Source organism: Pseudorasbora parva, chromosome 3 (assembly GCF_024679245.1).
Source record: "Pseudorasbora parva isolate DD20220531a chromosome 3, ASM2467924v1, whole genome shotgun sequence".
Lineage (NCBI taxonomy): Eukaryota > Metazoa > Chordata > Actinopteri > Cypriniformes > Gobionidae > Pseudorasbora > Pseudorasbora parva.
The window spans coordinates 11618117-11630718 of NC_090174.1; the positions used below are offsets into that span (position 1 = coordinate 11618117).

Here is a 12602-nt window from a genome sequence, read left to right on the forward strand (position 1 = left end):
AAAAGAAACATTTTGTCATGTTTTGTGACATGCTATGTGTTTATGATTTCCGCAAGATTGCTGAGACCAAGTTAAATCCCAGTGTTTACAAACATATAGTAATTTTCCTGCTTGTTTTACTTATTGTTCTTGAGATCTGAATGTAAAACTATTCTGAGATGTTACACACAATATTACAATAACTTTTTACATGAAACCTGCCTCTGTGGGCTTCAGTTACAGTCTTTTACAGTGTTTATACAGTCATTTTGAACCCATTGATCATGCCTCTTGTGGTCTGATTGGTTGAAGGAGTATCCAATTACGTATACTATGCCCATTGATTACACCTCTTGTGCAGGTAAAATACAGAGCAAATTCCCCAGACCAATGTTCAATCTTAAAAAATTGAGCTTGGTCTGGTGATAGCCAGACAAATTCAATACCACTAGGGGTGTGGAAATTACACTTCACGTTCAAACAATGAGTCATGATGTTAGAATCATAATGAGAGTTTATGTATGTTGTAGGATGGCTCCATATCGCCAAGGCCAGGTGAAGGAGATCAGGAGGATGCAGGGGGAGATTTGGATCGACCCCCTTCCTGGCAGGGTGATGCTGGAACAGAGCCACTGTGGACCAATAACACCACAACCCCTGTCAGTACACCTCACCTTCCACATTTCTTGAATGCAGATCTATGTTTCCTCTATATAATTAACATTTGCTTTCAATTGCTCCATATAGGTCACTCCTAGCCCTTTCCCAGAGAGCCCATGCCAAAGAGAGACCCCCTGCCACAGCCCAAAGATTACACCCAGAGACAGCCTCAACTCCTGTCCTTCACCAGATGCTGAAGACACACCTGAACTTGTGAGTGACCACTTAACCTCAAGGATTCATTTGTGGTTTCTCAGAGCTGTTCAAAAATTGTGCGTTTCTCATTTAGGATTCTCAGTCGAGTATGGGGAGCCCCTTCTCTCGTCCGGTTGCACACATCATTGGTGCTGAGGATGAAGACTTTGACACAGAGCAGGAACAGGTAGGGGTGACCATGGCTTGGTCTATATGTTTATTTCTGCCCAGGGCCTAAAACTACCCTTTTGTCACATCTGCCAATACCCATGAACATTTCAGAATGAAAATTTTAGATACCAGTGAAAATTCACAATTCTCTATACCAATTTTGATGTGACAGCTAAGATTACTAGCCTAACTGATACAAATATAAAACGTTATTAAAGAAAAGTAAACAATCAGTATTAAAATAAGAACAAATAATCAAACTAAAAGCAAAAGCACAAATAAATACGATATAACAAAGATACAAATGAAATAAACAATGCTTTTTCAGGTTTTCCAGTAGGTCTAACAGCAGTTTCCAGGTATAGAAATTTAATAAAGTAAGCAAATGTAAAATAACACTGCATGGTCTTCAGTGTATAAATTAAACATCCAGTTATTTTGTCAAGAACAGTGAGTGAGGATTTTTTTCTTCATCGTTTGTTGTTTGATTAACATTAAAAACAGACATCAGCATGAATATTATGGCTGCTGTCACTTTAAGAGTGAATGCAAGTATCTATATACTGATACTGTATACCTTAACTGACATAACCTGCTATGCTGACTATGATACTCGCTATTTTTGGACAATTTTGTGTCATTTTGTCCACTCAATTGCAAGAAGGCATTAAAGAGAGCTCAGTTTAGTATTTGCATGCTGTCTGACGCGGCTTTTTGGGCGAGCACTTCAGATGTGTGCGCACAAAACTTTCCACTCAGTGGAGTTAAAGTCCCTTTCACGTCTTCTTCTTGTCCAGGTGTAAACTTTCATGACAATGCAGCGCTGGCCTGTCAACTATCTGAAGCGTCTTCATGTTTGTTCACGTTGACACATTTTTAGAATTCATAAAAAAGTTACCGTTACCTGGCAAATCCTATTCTCGCCAATTTTTGCTCTCATTTTGCGCTTGACAAGTGTTGATTTTAGGCCCTGTTTCTGCTGCTTGTATTTTTGAACTCGTAGGCTTTCCTCCAAACACTAGTGAGCTACCTAAATAAAGCCCCCGATATACGCACACCATAGTTATTTCCTCTTTGTGAAGTTTAAAACGTAATTTAGGAAGGAGTGAGCCCTTCTAATCTTTGAATCAACAGCCAGAGCTTATAAAAAGCTGTTTACCTCTCCTCAGTCTCAGATGTTTCAGCATCCCACCACCTCCCCAAACTCCATCTTTAACCTTAGGTACCTTGCGCTACATAATCATTTAGTCATTGTGGGGGTATAGCACAGCTCAAGTTGAAGCTGCTTCATTGAGCCCCTCATCAGTAGACAGCAAGCCAAATAAGCTTGACCTAAATATTTTTAGATTATATGGGCAAACTAACTTGTTAATTCATTCAGGGGTAAAAATAAGTTCTTTAATTTCATTTTAAGTCTATTGAGGCCCTTAGATAGTCTATGAAGTTTCCTTTTAGGATGGATGTTGCCTTAGAAGGTAATGGCCTATATAGACATTTGGTGATGAGGAAGCTCACTAGATTTTGGAAGCAAATAACTTTTACATAATTACATTCACAATAATATAAAGTTGAATAATATAAAATTTGTGCTCGTAACATAAATAACTCTCTTTGTCTCTAGATGAATGGCCAGTGTAGCTGTTTTCAGAACATAGACCTCCTGAAATCTCGGCCTGCTCACCTGGCAGCTTTTATCCATCATGTGGTCTCTCAGTTTGACCCTGCGCCGCTGGTGAGATCAATCACCCCTCTTACCCACAAACCTCTTACACAAACCTGGAATTTCCAGGGATCTAACACAAAATGTTTATAAAGAGCTTTCCATGTTTCATGAATCTCTCTTACATGCTTATGGTTTGGTCTCAGATTAGATGAGTCACATTACTAAAGCGCATCTCATCTCCCTTCTCACTCCGCAGCTGTGCTACCTCTATGCTGAACTTTACAAACAGAGCAGCACCAAAGAGACGCGACGAATCCTCATGGATACCTTCTTCATAGATAAAACAGCTGTGAGGGACAGCTTATGACCGTCTCAGATTGTTTAGCTTGTCATAGATTATGTGATCTGTGACTAAGAGTTGTATTTTGTTTTTAAACAGAGCTTGAAAGTAACAGTACCTGAATCCATCATCACTGACCTGGGTAAGTTCAAACCTCTAAAAACTCAAATTTGTTGAATCACCTTTTTTAACATTCATGGAAAGGCTAGTTATGAAACGATAGGCTTGTTGAGCAAACCCCAAACAACGACCTTTAACTTAAAATCTCATTGAGTTTTATAGAAATGTTTCAGGACCAAGAATGTTGATCCAGTAATATTTCATACTAGGATAAATCATATTAAACATGGGGTCTGTCTGACTAAGTGGGGCATTACTAATTCAGATGTTATGTTGATGTCTGTTATGAATCTAGGATGTTACCAATAAATTCCTCTTTCATAGGGATGTATTGATGTTCAGCTTGATACTGATAAGTCAATTATTATATCCCTGTTATGACTCATAATCTATAAATGACCAATATTATATCGATAACACTTTATAATAAGCTTTCATTGGTTAATATAAGTTCAAGTAACATGAACTAAGAATGAACAATACTTGAACAGCATTTATTCATCTTAGTTCATGTTAATTTCAACATTTACTAATAGAATATTCAAATCAAGTTGTATTTGTTAACATTAGTTAATGCACTGTGAACTAACATGAACAAACAATGAACAGCTGGATTTTTTAACTAACATTAAAAAAGATTAATACATACCGTAACAAATGTATTGTTCATTGTTAGTCAGTACATTCATTAATGTTAACAAATAAGGCCATTATTGTAAAATGTTACCGTTAGATCTTATCCTTTTTAACAAAATTGAATAAAAGTGAACAAAAATAAAGTGAATGTATAAATAATATACATATATATGCATACTATTTTTGCATAGGTTAGTACTAGATGATGAACGCAATTTAAATCTTAAAATGAGAAGCTAATTACTAATATGATGCTGATATATTGTGCATCTTTATTCTTTTAAAAGACCCATCTCATCTCAACTACATTATCGTGTGACTTTGCATGACTTTTATTTATGTGTTTATGTGAATGCAGAGCGGACTGCACACTCAATTAATGCAGAACGGAAGAGGCCGGAGCCCATCTCGGAGGATGTCCACCGACAGTACGTGCAGCAGCTGCAGGACACACTTCTACCTGACATCCAGAAGAACCTAGAAGACTTCAGGTGAGATGCACACATCTAATCCACACACACTCTACGACTCCAATGTTACGCAAGTGTCAGTGGAAACCTTCTCCAGTATGTTCTCTCTCATGTAGTAATTTTTTGTTTCAGGCAAAAGCGCAGTATGGGTCTGACGCTGGCTGAAGCGGAGTTAGCCCGTCTGGACACAGAGAGAATGAGAGACCGTGTGGCTCCGGAAAAAGAGCGATCCTGTGCAGAACACATCATCTCTAAGATAGAGGATGTACTGTAAGTGCACATGTCCGGGCTGACATATGTATGGGATACACACTACAGATCACTTTCATTTACACTTTTCTCATAAGTTTATATACCCCATTGCAGAATCCTTAAGATGTTTAGCATTATTAACAAGTTACCTAAAGTATATTGTACTGTCAAATAGCTTTATCAGTAAATAATATTAAAAAAACCTGTATATACATATACCTATAGTATATAATGATATCTCCTATTTAATAAATATTGTACTTATTTCTCATCTTTCAGCTGCAGGCGTCTTGGGTACTGCTCTTTCATAGCTTATATCTCACGAGACTTGTCAATTCATTGTTGTCCATGACTAAATCTTCCACTACTCCTCTCACTTATGGGGTTTCCCATAAGGCTTTGTTCTTAGTCCTCTTCTTTTCAATATTTATTTGTTACCCCATGTTCATATAATCAGCTGTCATTCTCAGCTACCACTGTTATGCTGATGACCTTCAATTCAGCATATTTGCTTATTCTAAAACAGCTCTTCCTCTTATTTATTTATATATTACAGTCAAACCAAAAATGTATTATGACACGTTCAGCATTTTCTCACATTATCATACTTTATTTGCTATAGTTTAGAAAATGGTAATAAAATATAATAAGTCAGAACTTCTTGATATTGTCAGATAACTTTGATAGTTCAGTCTGTGGTGTAAAAGATCGCATTAGCAATTAAAGAAAAAAACACTTAAAGGTGCACTATGTGGTATTTTTGCAGCAAAAATTATTAGGCCAGTGTTATATATTTTGTTTAGTTGAGTTATTACAATATCCCAAATGTTTCCAACTTTTTGTAAATTTTGAGAAAGTTGATATTTGAACAAAGGAGCTGGGACGTCTGAGGAAGTGGCCTATCTATTGCATCTTATCTGCGTTACCCTCGAAATGACTGAATGACAGCAGCCGTTGAGCGAACACACAGAGTAATGTCATAACATCATTTTAAACACACTTAAATGTATCTAATTTTATTTATTTAATAATTTATTTGATAGGGACAGATACCACCAACATAGATCATTATTGTTTATAAACTAAACAATCTGATGTCTGTATTACAGTGTATATAGCCAAAGGCTAATTTGCAACACTTGTCTCTAGAAGGGCCTTATATAGCCCCGTTTCCACCACAGGAACTTTACCCAGGAACCAGGAACTTTGGGTGGTACTCGGTGTGTTTAGACCGCAGGAACCAGGGTCTAAATGAAGTTCGGGTAAATATTTCCCCCTCCAAACGGCCCTGCTCGCGAGGTAGTACTTTTTCAAAGTTCAGGAACTTTCGAGGGCGGGACTTGGGCGCTGAACATGCTGATTGGTTTATCTCACGCAGCACTTTATTTCAACCGGCATTTTTAAAAGTCCTTTGCGAGGTTCGGTCTACGTTCAGTAAATATCAGTCTTGCTCTCTGTCTGATGGCGCGCGTTCGTCTCAGCCATCTCACGTGCAATGTCCGTAATAGCTGATAATAATATGCATTGTCATTTTAAATCTAGCTTTGCAAGCTTTCTGAATATGCTGCTGAATCTTTTCTGTCGTTGTTAATTACCTCTTAGTAAACCTATACATAACCAGCAAAAGCAGCCCAGCTTGAATCTCTTCCATACTTGTTATAATTTTTTTTCACCATGTAAACGACCTGACCGATTACTTTTAAGTGTGCGTCCTTACATGCCGTGACAGCGCGCCGCGCTAATGTTGACAAGAGAGGAAAGTTAATTTTTCTGAGGGGTGAAATTTTCTGAGGGGTTTTATTTCGTAAGTTATGAAGATAATGTTGGAGTAATGACACCGCGTATATTGCCCCAGGCAGTTTTAACTTTAACTGCGCCTGACAGAAGAATTTTCTGAGATGATTATTACACTTTACAACAAATAAATAGCTTATTATATAATACTGTATTAGTCCTGGTGGCTGTTAAGAGTTGCTATGGCTACAGTTAACACACTCCAGCTGCTGGAGAAAACAGCGTTGACATTTTTGATGCGGCAGACAAACTGCATGTGACAAAATGATTGCGATTGAAAGTCATCACATGTAAACACCAGATCGGTTTAGATAACGTCTCATGTAAACAGTCCACTAAATCTTTCAATCGGTACACACAAAAATGATTAACGTTACTGTCCGTCACTGACTTGGAGGAGCAGTCGCGCGCAGTCCTACATCACCGGACTAATTTGCCTAATCTTCTCGGAACTTTAGATCGCGGTCGAAACGCAGACAGTTGCAGGTCTGGGGGGGAGAAAAGTTCCTGTAAAAAAGTTCCTGGTACAAATTGTTCTGGGTAATTTTGGTGGAAATGGGGCTTATGATAAACAGAGCTGTGTTACCTCATACTCATGACCGGAAAAGCAGAAATGGTGCAGGCAACTGTGTCCCGTCATAATAGTAATCCCGTCATAAGTCCCACTGCTCTTGAGCTCTGTGTTGCTCAACAGCGGCCTTGCTCAGCTCCTCAACACTCTGTCCTGCTGGGCTTCATACTACAGTAACGTTAATAATCACATTCATGAACATGAGTCCTATCCTGATTCTTTTCCACCGGCTGTAAGGTGAAGACCACATGTCCCAAGATTCTGCACTCAAACTTGGCGTCATTAAACTACACTTTTGTTTTGAATAGGTGTCCTCTAGACAGAAAAGAAAAATTGCATAGTGCAGCTTTAAGTAAAAAATGGACAGGTCAAAGTGTCTGAATCATTTTGGTCCCAAATTTTTATCAATTACTGGTAGTCCACTGTATGAAGAATTTGTTTGGGTATAATATGTCACCGTTTACTTTATTTTGCTATTCTCACTTACATAAATGAACTATAGTTACCTGCACCCACTAGTAAAAAATTATATCTGGTGTCTAAATTATTTTTGGTTTGACTGTATATGAGTCTTTTAATGGTCTTAACCATTTTAATCACAAATTAATTACAAATATATATATTTAATCACAAATCACTGGTCAGAAAATTAGCAAGAATTACACACTTATTGTAGATAAAGTAACTTTGCACAGAATAGACTTCCCCTTTGTTTTCTTTAAATGTTTAAGCTGTGTGGGTAAACTTGCAGAAAGCGTTTTACAGGAAGAAGTCAGTGGTCAGTGGTGTTCCTCTTAATGGCTTCAGTTCATGAGTAGTAGAAAAATATCTACCAGTTGAAATGAGTTTAATGCAAGACCAAATATACACTTTAGTGTTCATGACTCTGACCAGGCCAAACATAAGTCTGGTGGACTTGTTCTCAAACCACTTCGTGGTTGTTTTTTGCAGTTTGCAAAAAAAATCTTAAAATAACATCCGATCATTCATCATTAAATTGTGGAAAGTAAGCCATTCTGTAATATTCTCCTGTTCTCCAATGCATTAAAGGACTTTTCACAGTGAAGTAGCTCACCAATAACAGCAGCTAATAAGGCTCCACACAATGACACACCTCCATGCTTTCACTGTCGGTACAGATCAGAACTCGTGTTTCATTGTGATTAATCACTCCATATAACTCTAAATCAAAATTCCCATATCCTGCTAAAACTAACTAGTGCATAAGTTGCAAATTGTGCTAATTTCCTGACCAGTAAGTTGTGGGTAAGACGATTAAAAACTTAGTGGTTAGCCATTTTGTGCTTGGTTAATATTTTTTTCTTTTGTAACGGGTCAATATATAAACTAAGGAGAACTGTCTTTCGTCAGATAGTTGACTCTGTAAAAGGTCTTGACACATCAAGGGACTTGACACAAAAAGATACATTAATTATAATATTAGGTTTTGCCATTGTTTACAAAATCATTGAAACTGGGTTGACGTTTTAAAATTGTTGCTGACTGATATATATATATATAAACAAACATTTATTTATCTTATTTGAGTTACACTTCCTAAATGAATAGTGATGTAATTTTCCCCAAATTCTTGGAATTGTACATTATTTTAAGAAGGGTTCGTGAATGGCAAATTTATAGTTAGTCAATATTTACACATGGATGCCCATGGCTTTGCTTGCTCAGTTGGGGACACTAAAATTATAATCTAAGTAATTCAACTAAATATATAAATAACATTAATTTATTAGGTGTTATTTAATTCTATAAACTATAATACTGATCTGCCAACATTGTTGCTATATGATACATTAAAATAAGCTGATAACATCGTTTTCTCCAAAATGACTGTACAGCCAAATCAAATTTTGTTGCAATATTGTCCTGTTTAACACTGTGAAGCTGCTTTGAAATAATCATAATTGTAAAAGAGCTATATAAACAAAGTTGATTGATTGATTGATGGATTGATTGATTGATTGATTGATTGATTGGATCACATTTGACCCAAAGACGGACTAAGATTAAACCTGGAGTTATAGAATAGCATTAAAATTAAACTAATTGTTTAAATACACTGCAGTTGTAGCCTAACGGTTTGAGATTCAGAAACAGGAAAGAAAAGGTAATTGCGACTTTTTATCTCACTATTCTGACTTCGCAATTGTGAGCTTACATGATTGTCATATAAATCTGCAATTGCGAGTTACCCAGAATTGTCTAGTAACCCGAAGGTTGCAGGTTTGATTCTCAGTACCGGCAGGAAATGACTGAGGTGCCCTTGTGTACACAGTTTGCAGTGTGTGTGTGTGTGTGTGTTCACTACTCGCTACCTCTAATGTGTGTGCACTAACTTAAATGGGTTAAATGCAGTGGACAAATTCCGAGTATGGGTTACCATACTTGGTCTTCACATGTCTTTTTCACTTTCTTTCAATATCTTTAGATTTAAACCAAAATGGGTAAATACTTTTTATACATGACACCATTCAAATGAGAAGTAAAACTCACTGAGAGTTCTCTCTCACACTTCAATAAATTTCAACTTATGTTTCGTTTCAGATTGACGTCACAGGCCACAGAGGAAGATAAGTGGTAAGGGGAATTCTCATGTCCTCTCTCTTCCATGAACGACATATTAAATCACTCCAAATTAACCCCTGAGACACTGTCCAGCCTCGTAGATGGAATCTAAATTCAATGTTGCACTAAAAGTATGAGTATTTAGTAAAACAGTACAGTTTTACATTATTTCATAAAGCAGTAAACTGACAACTTCAAGTATTAATACGCTTTTAAAGGCAAAACCAGCTACAAATCACAGTAGCGCTCTAGTTTCCTTCCCACCAGTTTTAGCTGCAGTTTTGTGAGTGGTGTGTAGTAGCAACATATGATCGGACAGGAGCCCATATGGGTGGCAGCAGCAGGGACTGAGGCGTTGCGTGTCCGCCCAGATGGCATTCAAGAGACTGGAGCCCTATGAAGCCTCTGACAGGAGCTTGTGAGAGCTATTTCTGCTCTGGCACTGACTGCAGTTGCGCATTGTACAAGTCATCTGTTTGGCTTGTAAGTGTTTGTGAGAACAGCCTTGTAAGTTCTTCGGCTGGGGTCCTAGCTGTCAGAATAATTTTCTGCGCTCTGTAAAGTATTTCAACATGGACTGTACCGAGCTCTAGCTCCCCCTGCTGGGATTGAGTTGGTTTTAAACTACAGCGTTTAAGTCAAAAGCTTGATTAGCTTGTACGTTTTGGCTGAATGATCAACACCTGGGTATTTATACAGATATAATAACGCAACATGAATGCAATAGTATTCTAAGTATTAGTTAACCCAAAAATGAAATAAAAATCTGTCCTCATTTACTCACCCTCATGTTGTTCAAAACCCGTAAGACTTCTGTTCGTCTTCAAAACACAAATGAATGAAGATATTTTTAATGATTTGTAGCATCACTGTCCCTCCATTGACAGCTACGCAACTACCACTTTGACGCTTTAAAAAGCTCGTAATGAGATCATAAAACAAATCCATATGAATTGAGTGGTTTTGTCCAAATATTCAGAGACACAATCACTTTATATGATAATCTGATTGAATTTAGGCTTTAGTTGGATGGACAGAAATATCTCAGATTTCATTCTCAGATGGGTTTGGAGCGACATGAGGGTGAGTAAATGATGAGACAATTTTAATTTTTGGGTGAACTAACCATTTAAATTTCTTGCATTCTGTCATTCTCTCTCGCAGTACCACCATGCAATTTGTCATACTGTCATATATGAAGCAGCTCGGTGTAAAAGGGAAGGAGTCACTTGGGCACAAGCCCAAGCTAATGAATATTTTTCCTAAGATAAAGGTACGAACTCTCAACAAATATCACTTAATCTTCAAATGACTCTATGAAACCAAAGAAACTAAACCAGTCTCTCTTTACTCCCTAAACAGAAAACCCGCTTTCCTAATGTCTTTCCTCAGAGACGGCCGAGCAAGATTGATGCTTCATCTCGTAAGTTGATGGTTAATTTAATGAATGGTTACACCATTGGTTCTCAACCTTTTTTGAAATTTGACTCAAAGGTCCACAATTATTTGCAGGCCCCCCATATTATACATGTGTTATAATAAATAATTATAAATGTAACCAAATTATCCCTCATAGTATAAAAATGAAAAGGAAAAAGTCTATTGTCATTTCTCAGAAAACATGCTCGTCTTTGTTTTGTTTCTGTTATGGTGAATTTTTTCTTTGTGGCAAAATTTAGTTCCTTGTAATGTGATTTTGGGTTTATTCAACTTCCCTATTTGACCATTTTTTAAAGCCAACCACCTATTTGAAAGAGACTCGAAGAGACACCATTTAAGACAGGATTTTTTTTTACTGCTATAAATTTTCGAGATGAATTTTAATCTGATCACCCAGACCACTTCAGGAGGTGATCTGAGACGCATTCCAAACAAAAGTGGACAAGCGTAAATGCAGCTGGTTGTTGAAACCACACATGAAAATTGTACTCTTCCCAAAATGTAAAAAATTAACGTGTGAGAGCTTGTTATATGATTTTATAGTCAGATATGACAGCTCTACTATCACCCACATCACCTCTCTTGAGCAAGCCAACGCACAATCTGCTGCAAATGAAACTAAAAGTAAATTACAGGTGCTCATAACACAATCATTTTCATTAAAAGTAGTGAGACTAAGGGATCTTACCAATGCTGATGCCACTGATGATGAATAAAATGCAGCTCATAGTTGCTTTGCATATAGCACGGGAAATGAAGATCGGATTTATGTTCATTTTGCAGAGACAATTTTATGTGGCCAAGTATACCGTTTTAACAAATCAGATATCTATCCGATCAGTAAAAACCCATGAAGTGACCAGGTGTAAACAGCGCCCTTAGAGGCCTGTGAAATTTCACAATTCTCAATTCCATTTTCAGTGGCATAGCAAAAACTACCAGCACAACCATTATAAAGTTTAAACATTATTAAAGACAAGTAAAGTCGGACAAATAAACAAGCAATAGAAATACTTTACTAATAGAATTTACAAATGGAACAGCGATTTAAGTTTTTCAGGTAGGACTAACAGTAATATTCAGGTAAGAAATACTACAGAAATTAAATAAGGTCAAATGTAAAAAGACTGCATATTCTTCACTGAATTATATATATTTTCACATCCCCTTAAGACAATTCTGTCAACTGTCCTTATTGTCGAGCCCCGACACTGATTTTGTTCAGTCTCTCTCTCTCTCTCTCTCTCTCTCTCTCTCTCTCTCTCTCTCTCTCTCTCTCTCTCTCTCTCTCTCTCTCTCTCTCTCTCTCTCTCCTCTCTCTCTCTCTCTCTCTCTCTCTCTCTCTGTCTCTCTCTCTCTCTCTCTGTCTCTCGCCCTGCAGTCAGCAAGGCTCTAGAGCCGAGGCAGCGTCTGACAAAGCCTCAGCTGCCTTTGGGCACTGGAGATCAGGCAGATGGGTCGTCTCTTCCCGTACGGGGCAGTCAGTCCAGTGAGGGCTCAGATGGCTCCGCCGCCCAGGTCACGTCACCTCCTCACAGTGCTCCAGCATCACAGGGCACAGACGGCATCAGCCGAGAGTCTGAAACTGGTGAGAGAGGCTTCTCAAATCATTGCTGTCGAGTGTCTTTGACAAAGGCGATTTGTATCAAAGATGGTTTGAATTATGTTAGTTACATGATATGTTTTAAGCTGATCATGTAATTGAGAGTATTGGCTGAGAAAAGCCCC

The 12602-nt window shown here is 37.6% G+C and overlaps 1 protein-coding gene across 8 annotated transcripts in view; it reads left to right on the top strand.

Annotated features, from left to right (window-relative positions):
• The window catches only part of arhgef12b (Rho guanine nucleotide exchange factor (GEF) 12b), a 119009-nt gene that overhangs the window by 79013 nt on the left and 27394 nt on the right, over nucleotides 1–12602 (top strand). For all 8 annotated transcript variants that reach the window (XM_067437812.1, XM_067437809.1, XM_067437806.1 and 5 more), the window contains 12 exons: nucleotides 510–638; nucleotides 727–852; nucleotides 929–1021; nucleotides 2627–2737; nucleotides 2925–3017; nucleotides 3108–3150; nucleotides 4123–4255; nucleotides 4367–4504; nucleotides 9414–9446; nucleotides 10599–10707; nucleotides 10797–10857; nucleotides 12256–12462. In XM_067437812.1, coding sequence (XP_067293913.1) covers nucleotides 510–638; nucleotides 727–852; nucleotides 929–1021; nucleotides 2627–2737; nucleotides 2925–3017; nucleotides 3108–3150; nucleotides 4123–4255; nucleotides 4367–4504; nucleotides 9414–9446; nucleotides 10599–10707; nucleotides 10797–10857; nucleotides 12256–12462 — 1276 coding nt within the window. The remainder of the gene's footprint in view (nucleotides 1–509; nucleotides 639–726; nucleotides 853–928; nucleotides 1022–2626; nucleotides 2738–2924; nucleotides 3018–3107; nucleotides 3151–4122; nucleotides 4256–4366; nucleotides 4505–9413; nucleotides 9447–10598; nucleotides 10708–10796; nucleotides 10858–12255; nucleotides 12463–12602) is intronic.